The sequence below is a fragment of the Dunckerocampus dactyliophorus genome, chromosome 10 (assembly GCF_027744805.1).
Source record: "Dunckerocampus dactyliophorus isolate RoL2022-P2 chromosome 10, RoL_Ddac_1.1, whole genome shotgun sequence".
Classification (NCBI taxonomy): domain Eukaryota; kingdom Metazoa; phylum Chordata; class Actinopteri; order Syngnathiformes; family Syngnathidae; genus Dunckerocampus; species Dunckerocampus dactyliophorus.
Window position 1 is genome coordinate 19,633,236 of NC_072828.1, and position 22,855 is coordinate 19,656,090.

The following is a 22,855-nucleotide window of genomic DNA, read 5'->3' on the forward strand; positions in this document are numbered from 1 at the left end:
TTTAATGACAAGTGTAAAAAACACCATGCTTGTTAGGAATGCCAAAAATTGAAAATTGTAGCTTGCATGTGGAGATACAGGGTGAAAAAAACCATGCAATCAACTTAATGTCGGTTTAATGTAGAGGTATTACTGTATTGGGAATGCTTTGGAATAGAATAAAAAGAGAGTAGTGTACAGTACAATACAGAATTTGTTCTGTAGTAGAATTTTTCAGTAACTATATGCACTAATGTTGGCAAAATGCAGCTCGATTTAATATAATTTACTTTTGAGCACAGCTCAAATGACATGCGAATCCAAAAGTTACTGAATCCATAGATTCTCTAACTTTTGTGTTAGCATATTTTATGTGTTATTACTTCAACACCCCACAACAATAGCCGTTGTATGTTCTTATCGAAACATATCTGCTTAATGATGCTATCATCTCAGTGTGAAACACTAATAATGCTGCGCCCAAAGAGCAAGGCATGAAACAAACGTAGTTGGTGCTTTAAGGAGCACCTGTCGTCCCAGCATCCTTTGCGTGTCCAATATGGAAGAACTGGAGGTGGAGGTCCGTGGCTCCAACGGAGCTTATTACAAGGTAAATACCGGCGTATCGTTTTGCTATTAGTAAGGCACATGATCATTTTGCGTTACTACATATTAGTTGGAACCTCTTGGAAGGTGCCAGCGTTTTCAGACGCGGTCTAACCATTCTAAATGCTTGCTTGTAACCCTTTTAGCCTTGCTAGCAACAATTAGCTCGCTAAGCTAGCATTGATGCTGAATCGTCGCCACCTCTTGCATCTTATTTAAACCAGAGCAAAACATAATAATACGATATATAAATAATAATGATAGTAGTAGTAGTAGTAGTAGTAGTAGTGTGCTTGGCTGCTGTATTGCTGTCACGTATTCTACTTTGCATTGGTATTTAATTGTATGTTTTAAGTTACCTAACTTAATAGCTGACGTCAAGGAATGAAGTCACAGAGGAGTTTGGACGTGTGTCTTTTACTAGTAGTATATTGTAATTATAATGTCATTGTTATTTAGTTGGCGAGGTGTTTTAATGCCCCAGAATATGCATGAAATCAGCCACGAAAGCATAATGCTAAACGTCGAGCCAGTGAGTGACGTTGAACACTCACCGCCATTGCCGTCTATTATTTGATACTCCCATCATGTTGAAGCAATTTTTTTTTTTATTTACGTATGAGACAGTTGTTCCTTGTCAGTCATGAGCAGCTGACGGAAGAGGGGAGGGTCACTGATACTGAAACCTTAAATGCTATTTCTAGACAGAGTAAGATTGCTTTCTGTTTCCCTTCTTCCATGTCACCGATTTCCATCTGATCTTTTTTTCTGTTGTAACTGATTATTAATGAGTCATTCACTACACCTTCGAGCTTTCCTCAAAATAAGTTTTTTTTTTCTGTCAGTGTAAATAAATCATATCTTCTGAAGGAAAACTGAAACTTGGTCAGTTTGTCTGTTAAGCAGCAAAGGAATTAAATTCACAGAGAAACTGACAAAAAAATGGTCATTCATTTTTGTTGGGCCCGAATAAAACAACCGGCATTTCCTGGCTGTCACTCATGGCTGTTGGTATTCACTTACTGTAAATGTCACACACACACACACACACACACACACACACACACACACACACACACACACACAAACACACACCCTCAGCCTCTCAGAGAGGCGATCAAGAATTTGTAGTCATGTTGTCACAATAGGCTATACGTTCAATGATAGCTAATATTAGTAGCTAAACTTAGTAAAATAAGTGGAGCTAAAAAATGCAATCATTAACTGACAACAAACATAACTAGTTACAATTAACGTGATCAATCCTCCCGTGAGATGATGAATGATCGCCAGCAAGCCTCGCTGGTGGCCTCGGCTGTCAAGGGAGAAAACCAGCGAAGCCAACTCGGCCTGGCTGATGAGGCTCGCCGGGGTGGGCCCCTATGAAATCCGTTTTTCCCAAATTTTGATTTATTTGTTGAAAATTCTGTTTTTTCTGTTCAAATTTTTTTCAATTCCGATTTTTAGCTCTTATACTTATTTTACCACCATAGAGGGTGTGCTTCTTGGGTTAGTGCAAGGGTCGGCGACTCACGGCTCTTTAGCCTCCTCCTCGGTGGCTCCCACGTGACTTGCTGATAGGATGAACCAGGGAAGGGGGAGAGAGTTTAATTCTGAATGACCTGGCTGGCTCACCCTTATGCTTGATATGTGGCGAGAAATTATGCAAACTGCAAAAAATGTAACATTCTATATAGTAGGGGTGTAACGGTACACTAAAATGTCATTTCGGTTCGGTTAAGTTTCTTGAAGTGCTCGGTTTGGTTAATTTTTTATACAAAAAAAGGCAGAAAAAAATGACTTGAAATGCTTTTATTTAAAAAAATGCAAACAGAAGTTTTTTTTAAAATAAATACAAGCGATCCATTTGGGTGATATTTCAAAGAAATTAAGAGTTTTTGTCAATAGAAAAATAATAATAAAATTAATTGTTTTATTATTTCAACAATTGTTTAAACATTGTGGTGAAATGTAATGGACAGTTACAGTTAAAAAGCTCTCTGTTGCGCGTGAAGTCCAATCGTCTGTCGGAAGTGAAATAGCGGACACGTGATGGCTCGTTGACGACATCACTTTTAGCTTTTTCATGAAGTGCTGGTATAACTTTCTGGCTAAAGTGAGGACGTGGTGGTATTTCGTAGCGAGTTTCAAGAACTTTAATCATACACAGTCATGGAAAAAATGATTAGACCACCCTTGTTTCTTCAGTTTATTGATCCATTTTAATGCCTGGTACAACTAAAGGTACATGTGTTTAACCTACATGTGTATAACGGTGATAACAAATATAGCGCATAAGAGTTGAATTTAAGAGCTGATATTGAAGGGTTTCAATGAATAAAAACATGGATTCATTAGATATATTCATATATAGAACAGTTATAGGACTAGGCTGAGGTCACTTTTGGGAGGCAGGATGCGGTGTGACTTGGTGAACAACAACCAGAAAACAGGATGCGCTTTAAGATATTAAAAGCAGTAAAAAAAGTCATGATGACCTGCATCTCAGTAAAAACATCCTTGTATGATAACGTAATAACTTCTATCACCAGAGAACACAGGAAGTATAGCAGAAGAGTACAAAAAGGGATGGATGGTATCCCTTGCTATGTCATTTTACAGAGATCACTGATACCTGTATCGCTGTTTTCTGTGTGACATCCTGAGCTCAGAAAATAAAGTTTTGTGTGCACCAGACCGCCTCTTCACTGCCTCGACCCACTCCACGACCAGACCGAACGAGGAAGGGTGTCGGTCACTTCAATATCTAGCAACTTCCATGGTGTTCTTGATAATAACCAAAATCACTTAAGTTATTACATGAATAGCTATAGCATTGTATTGCCAAACAATTTGAGTCTGATGAGCTGTTGTTGTCATTATTTGTCCAAACAAATGTATCTTTAGTTGTATCAGGCATTAAAATGAACAAGAACCAGAAGAAACAAGGGTGGTCTAATCATTTTTTCCATGACTGTACTAAAAGCCAGCGCTCTCAACAACTGAATATGGACATAATCTCGTGGCTATAAAAACTCCAACACCATGTGTTACTGCTTTGGCCTGGTCAGAGTTGCTTGCTAGAGGTTGTTTATATGCTGAAGTTATCGGTGTTTGCACTAAGCTGGTTTTCTTTATTGTCGATGTAACATTCACTGCCAGATGATGCCGTTTGAAATTAAGTGCGCTTACATGTTAGACGTGTTTCCTGCAGCATAGCGGATATCCGTGGAACAATGTCGACACTCAACTTTGGATTTATCTACTTGCCTTTGTCCATTCGTAATTTTAACAGGGAAGCCAGAGTATTCCCAAACAGGAGACCGTAGTGAGATGGGAGGGTCTTCAGCTCAGGCTTCACACTTGCATTTGCCTTGATGCCATTTGTCATGTTTGCGAGCTACTAGCGTTCCTCCCCCTCAGTCAGTAATGTCCAACACACAGAGGCGTCCGTGCGGAAACTCTCCCAGGACTTTAGTTCCGCTTGAAGTGCTTAGTAATAAATTTAATGAGAAAAATAGCATAAAATATAACCAAAACGGTACGCAAGTGGTCCGAACCGAACATACAGAACCGAAACGGTTCAGTGCATCCATGTGAACCGTTACACCCCGACTGTATAGATATAAACGATATGCTTTTTTTTGATATCGGGCTTAAAGTAAATCTAAATATTTTAAAAATATTGATATATCGCTCAGCCCTAGCTGCTAGTATGGTGGAAACTGTTCACAGAAGGAGAATACATGAATGAATCGTTTATAAAAAATATCATCCATTCTCCAATTGCAAAATTGAACAGGAGATTATTCAGAAAATGAAAAAAATGCTTCTCTCTGCAAAGACACTCAAGGACAGGACCAATAAAATAGCAACAAACATCACCAGTAGGCACATTGATGACATTAATTCAGTGCAAGCATATTGAATTGCCTATAATGAGTCAAGTAATGTAAAGGACATTGAGCAGACAGCACTGATATACAGTTATGTGAACTCTGATGAGCTTTTTTTATGTTAAAGTTGCCTGCGTCTTGTTTTAATTTTATACAAATACGCAGGGTGTCCCCTAGGGTTTTTTGAAGCTATGATGGTGGGCTGCATGTGAGGCGGACTGCCGCCACTGTGTCGTACCGCTTCGCTGTGGCAGGATTTACTGTCGGTAATTACCCCAAAACGTCATACAGTATTTCTCTATAATGGAGGAGAAATGTGGTCTTAGAGGAAAATTAACCTTAAAACACCTATATGCGAGAACAACGCTGAAAACCCACAGCATTTCAGTATGCAGAATTAAATTATGGAATGGACTCAGCAAGGAACTCAAACAATGTACCAAGACGAGCAAATTAAAAAAACACTACAAGCAGTTGATGTTTGCTAAATATAAGGCAGAAGAGTCTTGATTATTATATTTATTGTTCTGTCATGCTTGTTTTTATTTTGTATTATTTATTTATTATTACACTGATTATTATATGGAATCATATTCTATGGAATGCAGGAAGTGAATAATAGAGTATGTGCTGCACAAGATGTGGAATGGATGGGGGGTAGGATTAAATAAGCTTTGCTTCTTCCTTCTCCTTCTGGACATGTGGAGCAGAAATGATTTATGAGATGTATTCCATTGTAACCTTCATCCATGTTCAAATAAAATTAAACCAAACCAATCAATCATTATTTTTGTTCATTTTTGATGTCTTGCTGAGGAACTTATCCCTGTCTGTTTCTATTTTAAAAGGGCTTAGTCAAAGATATCCACAATGACTCGCTCACCATTGCCTTTGAGAACAAGTAAGTTGTTTCTCCAACATTGTTTTCTTCTGCAATAAATGTCCTGTTCCATTTAAAAAAATATGCTGATAATTAACTTGTTTTTAGTTGGCAACCAGAAAGACAAGTGCCCTTCAGTGATGTCAGGATGCCACCTCCTGCTGATACCAAGAAGGAGATTAAGGAGGGTGAGGAAGTGGAGGTATGGATGATATACTTGTCCATAAATTAATATTCATCTTAATCTTTAATCTGCTGTTCTCTTAGGACATACTCACGCTAGGCCTTTGGTGGCGTCATGGTCGCATGTGGCTGTTTGGCCTTCTTGTTGCGGCTCCCTTCGCCAAACGCTAAGATTTCTTTTAACACCGAAGTAGGGGAAATGTGCATTTTTGTGCAATGTGCAAACAACAATGATATGCAGATACAGTATGTGAACTCTGATGGGCTTTTTTTATGTTAAAGTTGGCTACATTTTGTTTTTATTTTACACAAATATGGAAACCACTCAAAAACGGAGTTGTGTGTTTAACAGAGTTGTGTGTTTAAATTATTTCAGAGTAGGCCTACACATGCACGCTGCACTTCTGTTTGTTGAATTTTGTTGTTGTAACAGGTTATACAACAAGGTATATAAGCTGTGTAATGTTTTGCGGCTCCACGCTATTTTGTTTTAATGGAAGAGGAGGCAAAACGTCTCTTTTGATGGTAAATGTTGCCGACCCCTGGTCTAGATTTATTCTAGATTAGTTCTAGATAGTCCCGTTTTAAAGGTATAGTTTGGATTTTTTTTACATGAAGTTGTATGACATTCCCATCAGCATTGTAGTCCAATAACAGCGACTTACCTCCACTTGGTCTCCTAATTCCAGTTCTGGTCAGATTTCCGTGATGAAGAAAGTGGTTCCACTTCGTTGCTGGGGACAATTAATTAAAGACTTAGGCTTCTCAAAACAATATGCGTTCAAAAGATAATACATTTGCAAAAAAAAAAAAAAAATCAGATGTCACAAAATGTTTGCCGTTACACAGTATATTTGTCTCCTGCTGTATTCCTGCGCACTGTTGCCCGTGGGTTCATGTGTATGTGACAAAGACGCTCGCATCTACTTCCGCGACAGAGCGCTCCGGCCATCTGTTTACGTATGTGTTCCCCAGCGGAAGAAGATGCGAGTGTCTTCGTCACATTCACATGAACGCACAGGCAACAGTGTGCAGGGATACGGCGGGATATGCCGAGACGTTTTGTGAGGTTTGAGAAGGCATTTCTGTGATGCAAATGTTTTAATCTTTTGAACTCATATTGTTTTTAGAAGCCAGACTCTTTACTTAATTGTCCCCAACAACTAAGCGGAACTAGGTTCTTCGTCACAGAAATCTAACCAGAACTGGACATAGGAGACCAAGTGGGGGGTAAGTCGCTGTTATTGGACTAAAGTGCCGATGGGGATGTCATACAACTTCATGCCAAAAAATGCGAACTATCCCTTTAAGTCATACTGATGATTAATTTTATTCAAGGTGGCGGCTGTCATTGAGTCATTGCAAGAGGAGCAATCACATAATTAACAAATGACATGTCACATTATACACACAAATGAGCAACTTGTTTTAAAAGTTTATTTCTATTATGAAAGAACTTTCGAGGAGTGAGCGCATCACAGTACTTCTTTGACTCGGCTACCTGCATGTTGTGTGTGCCCAGTCCGGCCCATCTTTTGCATTCGTGTCAGAGGTGGGGAACTAACCGAACTTGTGTGGTTCAGAGCACTCGCAGTATCCAAATGTGTCAGACTTTAGGTGTGAAGTGGGCCCACGCAAGGTATGGGCGTAGAGTGAGTACACCCTTAATCTCTTGTCTTCTTGTCAGATCCTCTCCAGGGCCAATGAGCAGGAGCCTTGTGGTTGGTGGCTGGCTAAAGTCTGCATGATGAAAGGAGATGTGAGTTTTGTCTCCGTGAGACACTTCTTGTATACCACTTACTGTAATATAAGACACTGTTGCTTGTTTTGTGGTACAGTAGAACAGTGTTTAGATTGTTTAGGTTTACAGCTTTGGAGGAACTGAACAGTTATTCCAGCAGTACATTGATCAAAACATCAGATCAAAACATTTAATGACAAAATCAGATCTTTTTTATATGATTTTCAGGTGGTTTGTTTAATAAGGTGTTATAGACATTTTCTATAGTAAAGGTATCCTTAAATGACCTGTGAACAATAAAACTAAACATAATTAACTTTACCTTCAAGATGCAGTGTGGGGGTTGTGTTGTTACAATGTAATCGTGGGGGAAACACTGGATACTTGAGATTACAATATCCCTTGCTTTTATTATTCAAGTCGGTCAATTTTGTTTATATAATGCACATTCACAAAATACGTTATCTCAAGGCACTTTACACATTGTGTCCACAACCTCTGGTTCTCATACATTTAGGGCTGCAACAAATTATTGCTTTCTTAGTCGATTAATATGAAGCTTGTTGTTTAGATTAATCGAGTAATCAGTTAGGCCCTAGATGGACCAAACACAAGCAGTTAGTGGTTTGGTCCGCAGCATTTCAGAAAACAGGCAAAAATGTTTCCAAAGTCAAAAATGAATATCTTTTTTTTACCTAAAATACAGAGATACAGTAATAGGTCTGCTTTCATGGATGACTAAGAAAATTTAAAAATATTCAGATTTGAGAGGCTGAAATCAGAGGTCCTTTACATGTTTAAATCAAAACCCCTATTAGTTAGTTGCATACCAAAATAGTTGTCAATTAGTTGGATAATCGATTAATCATCTATGCATCAATTAATTGTTGCAGCTCTACATACGTTCAAGAAACCAACAGAACCCCTCATGAGCAAGCACGTAACCTTTATGTCTCCTCAGTTCTATGTGATTGAGTATGCTGCCTGTGACGCTACCTACAATGAGATCGTGACCTTTGAGCGCCTGCGCCCAGTCAACACGAACAAGGAAATCACAAAGAATTACTTTCACAAGTGCAGTATCCAAGTTCCTCAAGATCTACAGGAGGCGTGAGTACAACAGCATTTCAATGTTAGTCCTAGACCGGGGGTGTCCAAACCTTTTAATACCAAATCACTACCTTTGCATTCCAGCAACTCCGGTATCTTAGTTATTTTTAGCTGCTGTACTGACTAGACACCATTAATGCCAAATTCTACACATTTACATTCTTTAATTTCTCAACAAGGAATGCGTTGGCTGGAGTAGCTTTTTCAGAGTTAAATTGTGCATTTGAATGTGAAGGGGTTTAGCTTAGAAATCATTTGTAAAATGTTAAAGTTTTTATATGTTTCAGGTGCCAGAATGATAATGCCCATAAAGACTTTAAAAAAGCTGTAGGAGCCTGTCAAGTCTCATACTGCCCTGAGACCAGCCAGCTAATCATTGTGGTAACAAGCTTTCTTCTGATTTGCTGTTACTAATGTGTCTATAATTGCATATACATGATATGCTGCTGCAAGTAGTGGTTCTTTTTAGTAGTATAAAAAAACATCAATAACAGTAATGCATAGGTTAATGACGTAGATGTACTGTATCTTTTTTATATGTAGTCCACCAATGAGTCAACAGTGAAGCGTGTGTCTTTGCTGAGTGACATGCACCTCCGCAGCCTCAGAACCAAGCTTCTGCTAATGTCTCGCAACCAGGAAGCTACCAAACACCTTGAGGTCAGTTGGTTTCTAGGGAAGTGTGCTGAGAATGCCATAAGGTATGGAGCACTAATGTCAGCCTCACAACTGTTGCTTTGTTTATTTAGAACTCCAGACAGCTGGTTTCATCCTACCAAGAGGAGTTTACGGTGAGGCCAGATTTGATGGGACTGGCCATTGGTAGTCATGGCAGTAACATTCAGCAAGCACGGAAAGTTTCAGGTGTCACCGCTATTGATTTGGATGAGGAGACTGCGACCTTCAGAATTTATGGAGAGGTAGTGCCCTGTGGTTTTTTTGTTGGCATCTGCATGACTATTGAATAGGGATGGACATTCATGGGGGTTGAATAATTTTGAGAGCAACATGTTGGTTGTTGTTGTGAGATATTTAAGAAGCTGCTGACACAAGTTATACTTTCTGGGGGTCATCTTTAAAGTGCTCTTGACACAAAAAAAAAACAAGAAAATGAAAGTACTCACTTAATAAAACATTTTTGTCATCTGGCTCTCATGGATAAATAAACAACTATGAAATAGGACAGAAATGAAGTGGTTATTTTGACACGCTTTGGATACGCCCCCCAGCGAGTTTCTGAACCGCTCCATCTTGGTTGTGACGTCATAGATAAAGTAATGTAAGGTAATGTCTCAGTGTTTTGTGTCATTACTGCCTACTGACCAGAGTACTACATATCACTTGTATTTTAATGTGGTTTGACTAATTATAGACCATAGTTTACCACAAAACAGCGCTAATTTATTTATAAATTTCTGAAAAAACGCGATATAGCGAGGGAGCGATAATCCAGCCGCGACTATAAGTGTATTGTTTTATGTTTAAAGCTCCCTCATGTTTTTTCAGACAGCAGAAGCAGTGAAAAAGGCAAGGAACCTTCTAGAATTTCTGGAGGATTCTGTCCAGGTACCAAGAAACCTTGTTGGTATGTACACATGGATATTTGTAAGTGCTTATTGAAATTTTATCTTTAAGGTGAGTCTTTTAAACTTTAACTGACTTGTACAGGGGGCGGCAACTCGTGGCTCTTCAGCCTCCTTGTGGCTCCATTCACAATGCTCGAATATTATAACACCCGAATGGGGAAAATGTGCATTTTTGAAATGAGTTTAAAATATCCAACTTCCTGTAAGCCCGATGCATTCCTGTAAATGCCTCCTGGCTGAGTTCTAACTGGTGACTGGATGAGTGCGAGGAAGGGGATGTGGGAGCCGGAGTTTGCCTGCCTGCGTTGGTTGAGACGCCCCTCGCCCCGGCGGTAAAATACCCATAAATATACAGTACACTCCCCAAAATGAAACATCTCAGTGGAAAATTGTTTAGAACTTTGCACGGACAGATTCCTTTTTATTCTCCTCCAACGATGCTGGCTTCCCTATATGCTTGATATGTGGTGAGAAACAACAAAAAAAAACGCTGAAAGACATTTTTCAAACAGGCACTCAACTTTCTGAAAAGTAGCCATGTATTCCAAAGCAGACCTGCAGTGGTCATACCTGCAGTCCAGCCCTGCACACGACTGGCTCGAACGAGCGACCACATACGTGCAGTGATTGATGGACTCCACACATGGGAGGCGATGTCGCCTCTAGTCCATTCTGTTTCAATGCAACCTCCGTGACAGGACAATTATCGCGAGCCTCTGTCCTGCCAAGCGACACGCAAAATTTGTGTGTGTTAAATTTTGTGCTTGTGTATGTTATCGTGCACACGCCTGCTTGGATGCAATCCCAGAAAGTCGAAAAATGTTCAACTTTTCATCGCTGTCGCCCAGACGAGGACCAATCAGCAGGAGTTCATTGACCGACCAATGAGCAGACAGGATGCTATTTAGTACGCTCTCGCAGGTCAACACGGAGGAATAATACTTGCTGTGTCAGTTTACCCGGAGCTATTTAACATGTCTAAAAATGAATATAGAGATATAAACATAAAATCAGCGGCATGGGAACTTATTGCGGCCAGAGTAAACATATCAGGTAAGTTTACATTAGCAAATTTCTTACACGGACATTTATGTAAATTTATCTCCAGTACTAGCAACAGTACTCGATCAACACCGGACGCTTTTTCTCCTCTGAACTACTTTGATACCCCAGAATTCCTTCCAAATCTGACAGCCAATCAAAACCGAGGGAGACTTGTAATTCGCTCTGGATGTGAGCGTGTCGCTGGTCACAGCCGCTGATCGCCATAGCCAGCAAGCTAAAAGAAGCAGGCTGTCAATTCAGGTTAGGTTAGGTTTCTTTGTTAATACCCATAGGTAAATTAGTGTGCAGTGCAAGAGAGGCATTATATCAGCAACACACATACAACAATTACAGTAGCTTTACAGTACATTCACTGTGCTGCACATTCCTTGAGGCGCCAGGTACAGTAGTGAGGTTTAACCAGTTGGCATCCGTTACACATGCACACTGCACTTCTATTTGTTGTATTCCGTTGTTATAAGTGGTTAAGAAAGATTCAGACTTTTAAAAGTTTATAAGATGTTTTAAGATGATGTTTTGCAACTCCAGACTTTTTCTTTAGAGGTTGAGGGGGCAAAACTGCTCTTTTGAAAGTAAAGGTTGCTGACCCTGGACTAGCACAATAAGCCCTATCACTTGTAATCATGTACGTCTTTGTAATGACAATAATATTGAATTGCCTTGAAAACCCATGCGTCTTCCTCTTTGATGCCGCAAAAAATGTGAATCATGCTTTTCTGGCTTTGAGATTGCGATTCTCTGGGTTGATTTTTTTTTTTTTGCATGCAAAGAGGTTTTTTTTAATATTATCATTGTTTTTTATTCTTATTATCATGATTGTTAAACTCATCATTTTCTTGTTATGCTTTAAGGAAACTTACAGTGGTATTTTGGCCATACTTAATGGGAGGTCCTGGAAAGACAAGTTGAGAGGGGCCTTTCTTGCTAGAAATGAATAGAATGATTGAAAATACTCCAAACATAGCAGAATTGCTCACTCGACAGTACATTCATGCACCTAATAAAAACAAGTCAAAACAAAAGTCAATAAATTAAAGCGATCTGGTGGCGTTGGCCATCAGCGGGTAGAACCAGAGCAGTATGAGCTCTTGTGTAAAATGAGTGAAGTAAAAACATTTTAAAGTAGTTGTCTTTTAGAAAGTAGATGGCATGTTAGTATGAATCGAGATTGCATTTTTTTTTGTGCTGCCCTAATTCGCATCACTTATGCTAAAGACAGATATGTCAATAATATTTTTAAAATGCAGGAATCTGTCATGAAATATTTGATGCACATGGATGTTTACCTATTATCTCCTTTCTGTCCTTAGGTAAAGTCATTGGTAAGAATGGAAAGGTCATTCAGGAGATTGTGGACAAGTCTGGAGTGGTGAGGGTCAAGATAGAAGGAGACAATGACAACAAGCAACCTCGACAAGAAGTATGTTGCTTCGGCATGCTGCTACTGCAGTTTTGCCTGTGAATATTCTCATTCATCCAAGTCATTGTATGCATAGGTCATTGAATTGATCCAGTCCAGTTGTGATCGATTCAATGCCCCGAGAATACTGGTTTTGTACCATGCTGGATTTAGAACTGCCGTATACTGACTTGTACATTGTGTTTTTTGGTTTTGTTGACACAGGGAATGGTCCCCTTTACCTTTGTCGGTACTAGGGAGAGTATTGGAAATGTTCAGGTTTTGTTGGAGTACCACATCGCTTACCTCAATGTAAGAGCATGCTTCTGTGTGTCAATGTAAGAACATGTTTGTGTGTGTGTGTGTTTTGGAGTTTCCCCGTTAACACATTACCATAGCTTCAGACCCCCTTGGATGACTGAATTAACTTAATCAGCGCTTAGTCGACCTTTGTAGCTCGGCTGCCACATATCGCCTCCTAGCAGCTTTACAAATTTGAAATGTTTCTGTAACATCTCTGTAAAATGGAGCATTCAAAATCAAAAATCAAACATTTTGGAATCGTGACTGTACATTAAACATCATGACCGCTTGCTTGTCACCAGTATGCCAGCAGGGCTTTTAAGACGATTTGCAAAGTTTCCACCAGGGAGTTGCTAGTATAATCAACTGTCAATTGAATACGTTATTTTAAACTCGTAATGTGCAAATACATGTACAAATAAAATACAAATGATGAGTCTCACTGCATTGTGGTGGGTCACTAAAACTAACAGTAGCTTTTTCCAGTTCCAATGGTAGCCCACCCTGGTCCTCATCCTTTTGACAGGAAACATGGTATCAAGACGTTCCTCTGTCAGGTATTTTTGTCTGCGAGATTGTGCCAAGCTGACAAACCTGACTTGTACACAGCCTGCATACAAAATGCATAGCATTATGCAGGAGGCTCCGACAAATTTTGCCCAGCAAGAGCCATTGAACAGTATAGTCAAATACCAACATTTTGTCAGCGTAATTAGAAGTCCCAATGAAGCTTTCCTGCCCTGAAGCTATTTTGGCAACTTTACCAACTGTGCTCATGTTTTTTAAAATATTTTTAATGAAGTAAATTCCTGTAGATATTGGTGTTGATTGTATATTATTGTCTCAAAAAGCCCTTGTGGATGCTTTGTCAGGTACTAATGACACAAATTAATACAACAGAATCTTTCTACTAATAACTGTCCTTGGTATTGTCTGCAATTGTGTTCAGAATAATAGCAGTGAAAAAGTGTTAAAAAAACCCTTTATAATAAATGTATTATAATATTACAATAAAAAAGTAATCTCAATGCATATGTGTGTATGGAAATAACAGTTATTGTAAGACCTTAATTTACATTTTTAAACACACTACTATTATTCTGAACACAATTAAGTATGTTTGTTTTGTGCTGTTTGCATGTTCTGTGCTGTTGGCTCTTTCTATGTTGGTGTTTCACTGTATGTGTAGGACATGATGGAGCTTCTTGCACAGAGCCAGCAGCTAGAGGAAGAGCTGAGGCAGATTGTGGATATTGCACAGGGATGCAACCTAGCACGATTGAGAATAAGTCGCACACGGCACACAGGATGTGTAGATGTGTGTATGATGAGTATACATACGTACATGAGAAAAGAGTTCCTTAAAGTTTTGTTTGATATCGAGTAAGAATTGCAAACTTATTTAGGATTCTCTGTTTACTGTTCGTCTTGCCTTATATTCATTTTTCCTCTAACCTTATTCTTACATATTTGCATTTATCCAACTAGGAGGTTGAACAGCTTCGGCTGGAGCGGATGCAGATTGATGAACAGTTGCGTCAGCTCACTCAGGGCCATCGAACAGCAGACAGGGACAGGGGGGACCGGGGGGAGCGAGGAGGAGGGGGCTATAACACAGATGGCACTGCCAATGCTTCATCCTCGGCGTCACATGGTGGTCGTTCCTACAATAGTCGGGGTCGTGGACGCAGAGGCCACAATTACAGCACAGGATATGGTAGGCACCCAACTTACTTTCAAAGTATCCGTCTTATGGCATGTGTGATCCAGCTTTTTGTCCATGCTTCCTGTGTCTGTAGAGGATTCTTTTCATTGCTGAACAGTTCATTTAAAAAAATTTAAAGCATTGGTGGAAGGAGTTGTTTATGGCCTTTCTGTATTGTTAGCATCTTCTCCCTGTGCTTGCATGGGTACTCTGGCTTTCTTTCTGAAGAGCAGCAGAGCGATGAAGGACACATAAGAACGTATTCATGCAGACTGACTTGGTGTAAGAATGCAGATACACATGGTAGAAGTGTTATCTGCTACATTCATTATGTCTGACAAGTAAGAGAAGCTCTTACTACTGATTGATTGCCTTGTTTTCAACTAGTTCATGTCTTTATGCAACACATCATGCACACTCACACACTGGTATGGTATACTATGGTATGTTTTATTTATTTCAGACATGCTTAACAAGTTACAGTTAGAAACATCACATAGTTACCTTTGCACAATTCAACATGTCTGAAAAGGAGGCACAATTGGAGCAAATACTGTATACTGTATGCATTTCATTGGGTGTCTCTTTCTTTGATGCTGCTAGGCACCAACTCTGAGCAGTCCAATGCCTCAGAGACTGATTGTGAGCGCCGAGATGAGGTCAGCGATTGGTCTCTGGCTGGAGAGGAGCAGAATAGGTTAGTAGTATTGTACTGTGCAATATGCTCTTTCGGTGTTCTTTGTGTCATTTAGATTGTCCCACAGTGTTTAGTAAAGTGTCTGATTTTATTACCAAGCGTTCTGTGTTATATGTTGACCACATGAAAGCTTTGGATTGATGGATGCATTGGCTGACTGATTTGCAGGGAAAGGGAAAAAGGCCCACGTCCACAAAGAGATAGTCGCAGGCGACCAGGACCAGGCAGAGGACGAGGAGGACGAGGAAGAGGAGGATACAGTAACAGCTCAGGTAAATGCACTTTCAGATTTGGTGAGAATGCAGGTAAGGAGAAAAGCAAGTGGTGAGTATTTTGTTTAAATAAACGAATCACTTTGCAGCAGGGCCTCGGGATGACAACTGCGCGTATGTTGCCTTGGAGACAAACACAGAGACTGACCAGACTGCTGATACAGATGCTAGTGAGTCCAACTTGCTTGTCAACCGTCGGCGAAGATCTCGACGGCGTAGAACAGATGAGGACGCCACAATGATGGATGGAATGAGCGAGTCGGACAATGCTTCAATGAGTGAAAATGGAATAGGTATGGAAGTCACAAAATAAGGAAAGATTACTTCCCCTTCACCATGAGCGGGTAAAACAACTGAGCATTAAAAAAACACTTGGCTTAGCACACCACATGATTTGAAATGTAATTGGCAGCACCAGCCAAGACAGGTCTCTATATTCTGGACATTCACGTTTAGCTCCCAATTCCTGTCACCATCCATAGATGACTCTGAAGCTCAACCTCAACGCCGTAATCGTAGTAGACGACGACGTATTCGCTTGCCTGAAGAAAGGCAGCCAGGTATCATCACTGCTCACTTTGCCTTTTGCACCAGTTCTGCTTTTGTGTGATGTGTCAACTAATTTAGCCATCATGCTCATAGATGATATGATAATAATTTAGCTGTTTAAATGCTTTGCAGTGGTGTGTTTTTTTTTTTTTAACTTCTGACCATCTGCACGTGCTTGCCGTGTTAGAATTAAGTTGACCTCCTTGTAGTCCCACTCTGCCAGATTTAAAATGATTATTGACCTTCCAAGCAAATTCCTTAAAGAGTATAGTAATGCATTTTTAGTAACATATTCTGGACGCATTTTGACCCTTGAATACGGCTCGTGCGCTACTTTCCTGATACGCTTTATACATCACCTCACTCCTCCCACTGCAAAACACTCTTGCTTCATTTGACGTGCACCTCTAACAAAAAATCTAACCTTGCAGACCATTAAGGCTGTGATTAGTCGGCTTGTAGAATATTATTTTTCTGTGGGTTTACAACTCGCTCAGCGGGCATAAAGCCCAACTCACTGAATGCCTTCTCTGTCTTTGGATCAACATTTGCAAAAAAATGACTGTTGTAACGTATTGATTAATTCCAGCTGCAATAACACTTCCCTTCTCACTCTAATTACTAATGTTTTCTTGCGATGAAAGGAGAGTATTGTCTCATCAATGTAACTTTCCTGACACTTAGTGGCCATTGTAGTAGAATGCTACTGCAATGGCACAGGGAACATGTGCAGTAAACATTCACACAGGAGCTGCTGTCAGCCACAACTCATGCCAGTCACAGGCACTCTCCACACTGCGAACCTTGCTGCTGACCATGCAAACACTCAGCAACTATACAGTAGCTAGCTGACATCACACACATCAATTCCCAGGCTCCGCCTCTTAAAGGTGCACACACCATCGCAGATACTACAGTACATATAACATCTTCTAAATGCCTTACCTTTGTAATGTAGTTTGTGTAGCCATTTTTATGATTGAAAATGCTTAACTACGGCCAAAAATATGTACAATTTGCTTATATATGCATATGTTTTGACTAATAATAGGCGTATTCAACCCATGAAAGAGTGGTCATTTTATTAATTAATTTTTGAAAAACAGTGATAGTGACGACATGATGTTCAAACCGTTTTTTTGGGGGGTTTTTTTTAGCCTTTTTGCAAAATTGTAAACAATGCAATTGAATTTAAAATTACTGAATGGTTGACAGGTCTTCATTGATCTGTCGGCAATCATTTTGTAACTGCTGTGTATAAAATAATGAAACAGGCCTGTTTTTGAATGTATTCTGACACAAGATGGTTGAGGTTCTTGCGGCCGAACATCAGATTATATGCTCCCGGTTTTCAATTTCTCATTTTAAAACAGCAAAGGATTATTTTTATGTCAGAGCCGTACTGATTTCCGTTAGAATTAAGACTTGCGCTACTAATGTTGCTGCTACGCCTGCCTGGGTGGTTTTTACTCCTGTGGTGTGTTGCTTTGTGTTTGTTCAATCGTTTTGTCGTGTCGGAAGTCTCCACTGTTGAAAGCTATGAATTGAACCCTTCATCTTCAAGAGTGAGTGATTTTTCACGAATATTTTTTATTACAGAAGAAAAAAACTTTTATTTCAGATCTTTAAAAGCCACAAACTGTGATTTTATTTTTTTTAAATCACAATATGTGGATTCCAGTCACGGTCACATGTTGCTGTTGTGCAAAAAAATATAATTAATTCATAATAAATGATAATTGATGAACGCATACAACTGGAAGTTAGGTTTGTAGTTAGTCATGTTTTTGATGACTAAGAAATAAGGTCACCTTTTATACATGTGATTTGGCGGCTTTGTCAACTCATCTGTTCTTGCTTTGACACTTTTCACACAGCCAGTGGATGTTCACATGCATGAATCACATCTCCTCTCTCTGCAGTGACTGTGGCTGACTTGATGACCAGGGCCGACTCTCAGAGCAGACAGATGACTACCAAGGACACCAAGAAAAACAAGGATGAGGTTTGTACTTTAATGTTCTTCCCTTTGATCAAATCATTTGCAAACCGTGACGCTGCACAGACTTGAGTTTTGTTGGCCGCTATTTGGTGAAATTACTGCAGGGGTGTCCAAACTTTCTCCACCAAGGGCCAAATATTGAAAAATGACAGGATGCAAAGGCCACTTTGATATTTTCTAAATCAACATATGCTAAGAAGTTTAGTTATGTTTCTGCATCTCAGCTTTGTGAGATGCAGTCATGGGGAAAACGATTAGACCACCCTTGTTTCATCAGTTTATTGATCCATTATAATACCTGCTACAACTAAAGGTACATTTGTTTGGACAAATATAATGCTGATAACAAATATAGCTCATAAGAGTTTCATTTAAGAAATATCTAGCAGCTTCCATGGTTTTCTTCATAATCAAAATCACTTAAGTTCTTACATGGATAGCTATAGCATTGTACTGCCAAAAAATGTAACTCTTATGAGCTATTTTTGTTGTTATTGTTATATTTGTCCAAACAAAGGTACTTTTAGTTCTATCAGGCATTAAAATGAACAAGAAAATGAAGAAACAAGGATGGTTTAACCATTTTTTCCATGACTGTGGGTGAAAAAGCACATCATTAGTATGACAGTTGGTCATACTTCAATGGTTCCCCCCCCTATTTTCCAAATATATAAACTTTCCTAAATAATCTTTGTACATTTTAATATTTAATATTATGACTTTATGCCCATAATATTGACATTTTTCCCCCAACCTAATTTTAAAAAAATTACAGCTTTATTTTCTTTTGTTTCTCTCAAAATATTATGACTTAAAAAAAAAACATATTTTAACTCTATGCTACTAAAATTACATTATTTTTCCACATATTATAACAAGTTTATTCTTGTAAAATTACGACTTTTCTCTTCAGAATGAAATTTTTTATCTCTTCATATTTTGAATTAATTCTCATAAAGCTGTTTTTTTCGTCTCTACTGTCCTAACTTTCTTCTTGCAAATAGTTTTCTCTTGATATTTTGCCTTTTCTTTTCAAAATAACTTTTTAACTTTTCCAATTTTCTAAAAATTACAACTTTAAAATGTATTTTTTTCTTTAATATTTCAACTTTATGCTGCTAAACTGAATTTTCCTCATAATATTACATTATTCTTGTTCAATTATTTTTCTCGTTAGATAGAACTTTTTTTCTCTTAATATTTAGACTTCATTCTTGTCAAATTTACTGCACATTTGTTTGCTGTTTTTCTTTTTTGCTTGTTTTTTTTTTTTTTTTTTTTTTAAGTATATGCCACAGATCAATTTAAAAAACAAACAGCCAAAGGCCACCCTTTGGACACCCCTGGATTAATGCTTTGTATTTGTGAAATCTGTCCATCGTTTTCTCTGGTCGTGTAAATGAAAACGTAAATGAATGAGAGAAACATTTGTCTTTTCCCATTTGTTCCTTCCCCCCTAGGATCAGGTGAATGCCATAGCAGAGCACAGCCCAGAGGCTGCCTCCACAACCACCAATGGCTCTAACAGCGCTACGGAAAGTGAGAACAATGCCGCCCAAGTCCCAAACCCCTCCACCGAGGGGTCCAGCAAAGAGGACCCTGACCCCCGGTCTGCTGTAAACGGTCTCTCTTAGTCAGACCCAAGTGAAAGAAAATGGTTTCTAATATTTCCGCTTTTCTGCTATCGTTTGGAATCTCAGTCGATTGAGTGAGTCTCAGATGTTAAGATTGCAGCAGGAACTGTTCTTTTTTTTACATTAGGGACATTTGAAATCTGTTCCACTGTGCACATTTTAGTGGTCTGTACTCACACCACTCCTTTACACACTCCTGTTCGACTATCCATGCAGTTAGTCTATTTCTTATAGCAGCTCTTCCTATATAAGCTTGCCAAAGATAGTCTAACACACAGACTCTATGTAAATGTTCATTTTCAGTCCAAGGAATGAGTGTGAAGGCAGTATTTGAAGTAGTCAGGGATTCCACTCAAACCCATACTGTGGTAGTAATGCAGCTCTTCTTTTTTGGTAAGGGCTTTTTCCCCCTTTTTTAAGTCTGCAGTTACCAGGGGGACAAGAAGAAGCTTCCAAAACATTTTCAGGATAGTATGTGCATCTGAAGTTGTTTGTACTTCAATAGTTTTTCTGCATGGGAAATACCACAGTGCAGCTAGGTTGATTGGAAGCCCCCGTATGCCTGACATCGATGTGATCAGCTGTTGTGCCTTGAGAATAGTTTGAACCTGATCCGCACAATATCTGAAATCTTTTCGCTTGGTTTCAGTAGTTGATGCCCACCTGCCACAGTTGGACCAGATGACGTGTCTTAAGTGTTTGCTTGGCACTGCGGGCTGGCGAAGGCAACCACTGAAAAGACCCGGAAAAGAATTTCAGATCCATATCTTTTAAAGTCAGGTGTGACTGTTCTTAATGTTTGTTATCCTTTCTATACTAATAAGTTTGACGTAGCTGCTTTCTCTTTTTCTACATGCAACCACGTTGTTCACGAGGAAATGTTACAGCATATCTGGAAAAACATTAGGAGAGTTGTTTCCTTTGCACTGAACCTTATTTTTCTGTCAAGAATGAATTGTATTTGGAAACTGCCTTGTTCCTGTTAAGTGCTGAACAGAGATGTAGCTAACAAGCGCTGTTTCTTCATTTTAGTTTGGCTGGAAACTGGTGACGACTATTCCACAAAGGAAGGGTTATTTATTTTATCTTATGTACAGTATTTAAAAAAAAAAAATAATAGAAAAACAAACAAAAGGCAACCTCTTAACTTGACACTAAAAGCTACATCATGAGAGGCTTTGACACAGAATGACAAATTTGGACTACTAAGAGTTGCGCCAGCTCAAGTTCTTCTGTTGGGTCAACAACAGTATTTTCTTTTGTTTTTTTCTAAAGGATCATTCTGGTTGGTTGATGTGCAATATGTTTTGTATGCAGGTAGTTCTTAAATAAACAGGATCTTCCATGTAGATCTAAAACCCAAGTGTGTGCTCATTTTGACCTCACGAAATGCTCACAACAAAACACGGGAGCGTTCTATTAAGAATTCGCACGATGGGATTTATTCGAGAACACAAAACAATTGCTCGAGAACACGATGAGCAAGCATGAGGTGGCTTGGTCCAGCATTGTCACTTGGTCTGGCCTTCAATCAGATCTTTAGCCTCATTAATCTTCGCTGCTAGGTAGGGAGAGCCACCTGGAAGAACACAAGGAAATCACACTTGGATGTAACCCAGAATCCTTGGTAAATTAGTGTTTCCCATACATTCATTTATTTGTGGCGGCACATGTATAAATTTGGACTGCCACAAATAGATTTGGTGCTCCCTGTTGTACGTCGCTCATAAACACATTATAACGGGACTGTCTGTATGTAGCTTGTCATTCCAACTTTGTAAAGTCGATGGCATCGTAACTGCTTCTTAACACCAGCTCATAGGCGCCTAGGAAGACGTTGCAGGAAGGATCTGTCTTGCTAACTTCAGACCCCTTGGTTTTCTGTTTTTCAACGAAGCGACCCGTGGCTTTTTCTGGTCTTATTCGACACTTTTGGAGACTTCAACATGACAGCACCCACAGGTGGCTTCGTCTTAAAAATAAAACACAAAAAGAAGAAAAGTACGTTTGTATTTCTAAACATTTGTTTGGCTTTTCATGTTTTTTCCCCCCCACTATGTCTCCCACAGCATCCATAAAAAAGATGTGCACGTGTCATGACCAGTTATGCAAATCAGATGATGTCATCTTATAGCCCGCCCCTGCAAGATACTGCCTGCCGCATGTACATTACAGACCTGTGGGCCGTTCCACATACCTCTATCTGGGTGGTTTAGTACCATCAGTTTTCTGTGGGCTTCTCTGATCTTATTCTTACTGGCAGTGGGACTGAAAGACACGCAACAGGAACGTTAAGGACATATCCCCTCCCAACCCCACCACTTGTCTGCAAAGAAACAAGGGATTAGTGCGAGCCAAGACAGTTGACATACCTGACGCCTAAAACTAAGGCAGCTTCTCTCTTAGTCATCTTTGGTTCAAACCCACCTCTATAGTAACCACCTCCAAAGGCCTGCAAAAACAAACACACAGTTAGTAAGTCACCTTCTTATACTACCTACTCAATGTATGTGTGTACTTTCCATCCATTTTACTCAAATTTATAAAGAACGGAGAGGGAAAAGTATTATGTTGAGTGTTGATAAATGCCATTTACATTCTTGGGGAAGCTTTGAAGGGCTTGTTTCATCTGAGGCTCCATCTGCTTCATAGCCTGCATGGCATATCGACCTGGGTGACGGAGGAGAGAGGACCATGCATCCAAGGTGGGCATCAAGGACATATAATGATATGGAGCCGTTAAGCGTACTTGCCTGCGAATCCAGCTGCAGCCAGAGCCAGTCCCGCTGCCACCATGGAGCTGGCCTACAGTGACAACAGCAGGTAACTTTCCAGACAGACATCATTCATGCCTAGCTGACCGTTCCGATGCTTTTTGCGGGGTGAACAGACTCAAACTAATTGCTACAGTGACGTCAACACACAACATAACCGACACACTGCACGCAACTAACTAAGCTTTGGTTAGCTTGCATTATAATGCAGACTCGATTCAAGCTAACGTTAGCCTAGCAATTACGTCTTAACATTTGGTGACGTTACAACAACAAAGTCGCGGAACTTTGTCGTTCTGTGTGGCTAATGCGAACATGCACTTACCATTTCTTTGCGTTATGTTGAATTATATGCAGACGAGGGTAATAACTTTTGACCTCATGTTTTCTGACGTCCCCGTGTTTGTGTCGGCAACGGTCAGAAATTGTCGTAAAGACTATTGGTGAGCAATCCAAATGTCGACACTGTCGATA

The 22,855-nt window shown here is 39.5% G+C and overlaps 2 protein-coding genes across 12 annotated transcripts; one reads left to right on the forward strand and one right to left on the reverse strand.

The window, feature by feature from the left end:
• The first annotated feature begins 500 nt into the window (after positions 1-500).
• fxr1 (FMR1 autosomal homolog 1) lies at positions 501-20,979 on the forward strand. Of its 10 annotated transcripts, none has more exons than XM_054789764.1 (19): positions 501-589; positions 5,330-5,382; positions 5,470-5,563; positions 7,232-7,303; positions 8,247-8,395; positions 8,683-8,776; positions 8,939-9,055; positions 9,145-9,315; positions 9,902-9,980; positions 12,357-12,466; positions 12,656-12,757; positions 13,938-14,066; positions 14,237-14,465; positions 15,057-15,150; positions 15,319-15,422; positions 15,512-15,715; positions 15,905-15,982; positions 17,894-17,976; positions 19,434-20,979. In XM_054789764.1, the coding sequence occupies exons 1-19, from the start codon at positions 539-541 to the stop codon at positions 19,605-19,607; spliced, it is 2,187 nt and encodes a 728-aa protein (XP_054645739.1). In that variant the 5' UTR covers positions 501-538; the 3' UTR covers positions 19,608-20,979. The 10 variants fall into 10 exon arrangements, with proteins under 10 accessions (XP_054645739.1, XP_054645740.1, XP_054645743.1 ...); XM_054789765.1 differs by having other exon boundaries at positions 12,662-12,757; XM_054789768.1 differs by having other exon boundaries at positions 12,671-12,757.
• On the reverse strand, positions 14,895-22,825 carry dnajc19 (DnaJ (Hsp40) homolog, subfamily C, member 19). Of its 2 annotated transcripts, none has more exons than XM_054789775.1 (6): positions 22,707-22,823; positions 22,361-22,412; positions 22,204-22,277; positions 21,980-22,059; positions 21,805-21,875; positions 14,895-21,186 (listed from the first exon to the last, which is right to left on the reverse strand). In XM_054789775.1, the coding sequence occupies exons 1-6, from the start codon at positions 22,707-22,709 to the stop codon at positions 21,119-21,121; spliced, it is 348 nt and encodes a 115-aa protein (XP_054645750.1). In that variant the 5' UTR covers positions 22,710-22,823; the 3' UTR covers positions 14,895-21,118. The 2 variants fall into 2 exon arrangements, with proteins under 2 accessions (XP_054645750.1, XP_054645751.1); XM_054789776.1 differs by lacking the exon at positions 14,895-21,186 and adding an exon at positions 21,194-21,579 and having other exon boundaries at positions 22,707-22,825.
• Positions 22,826-22,855: the final 30 nt, after the last annotated feature.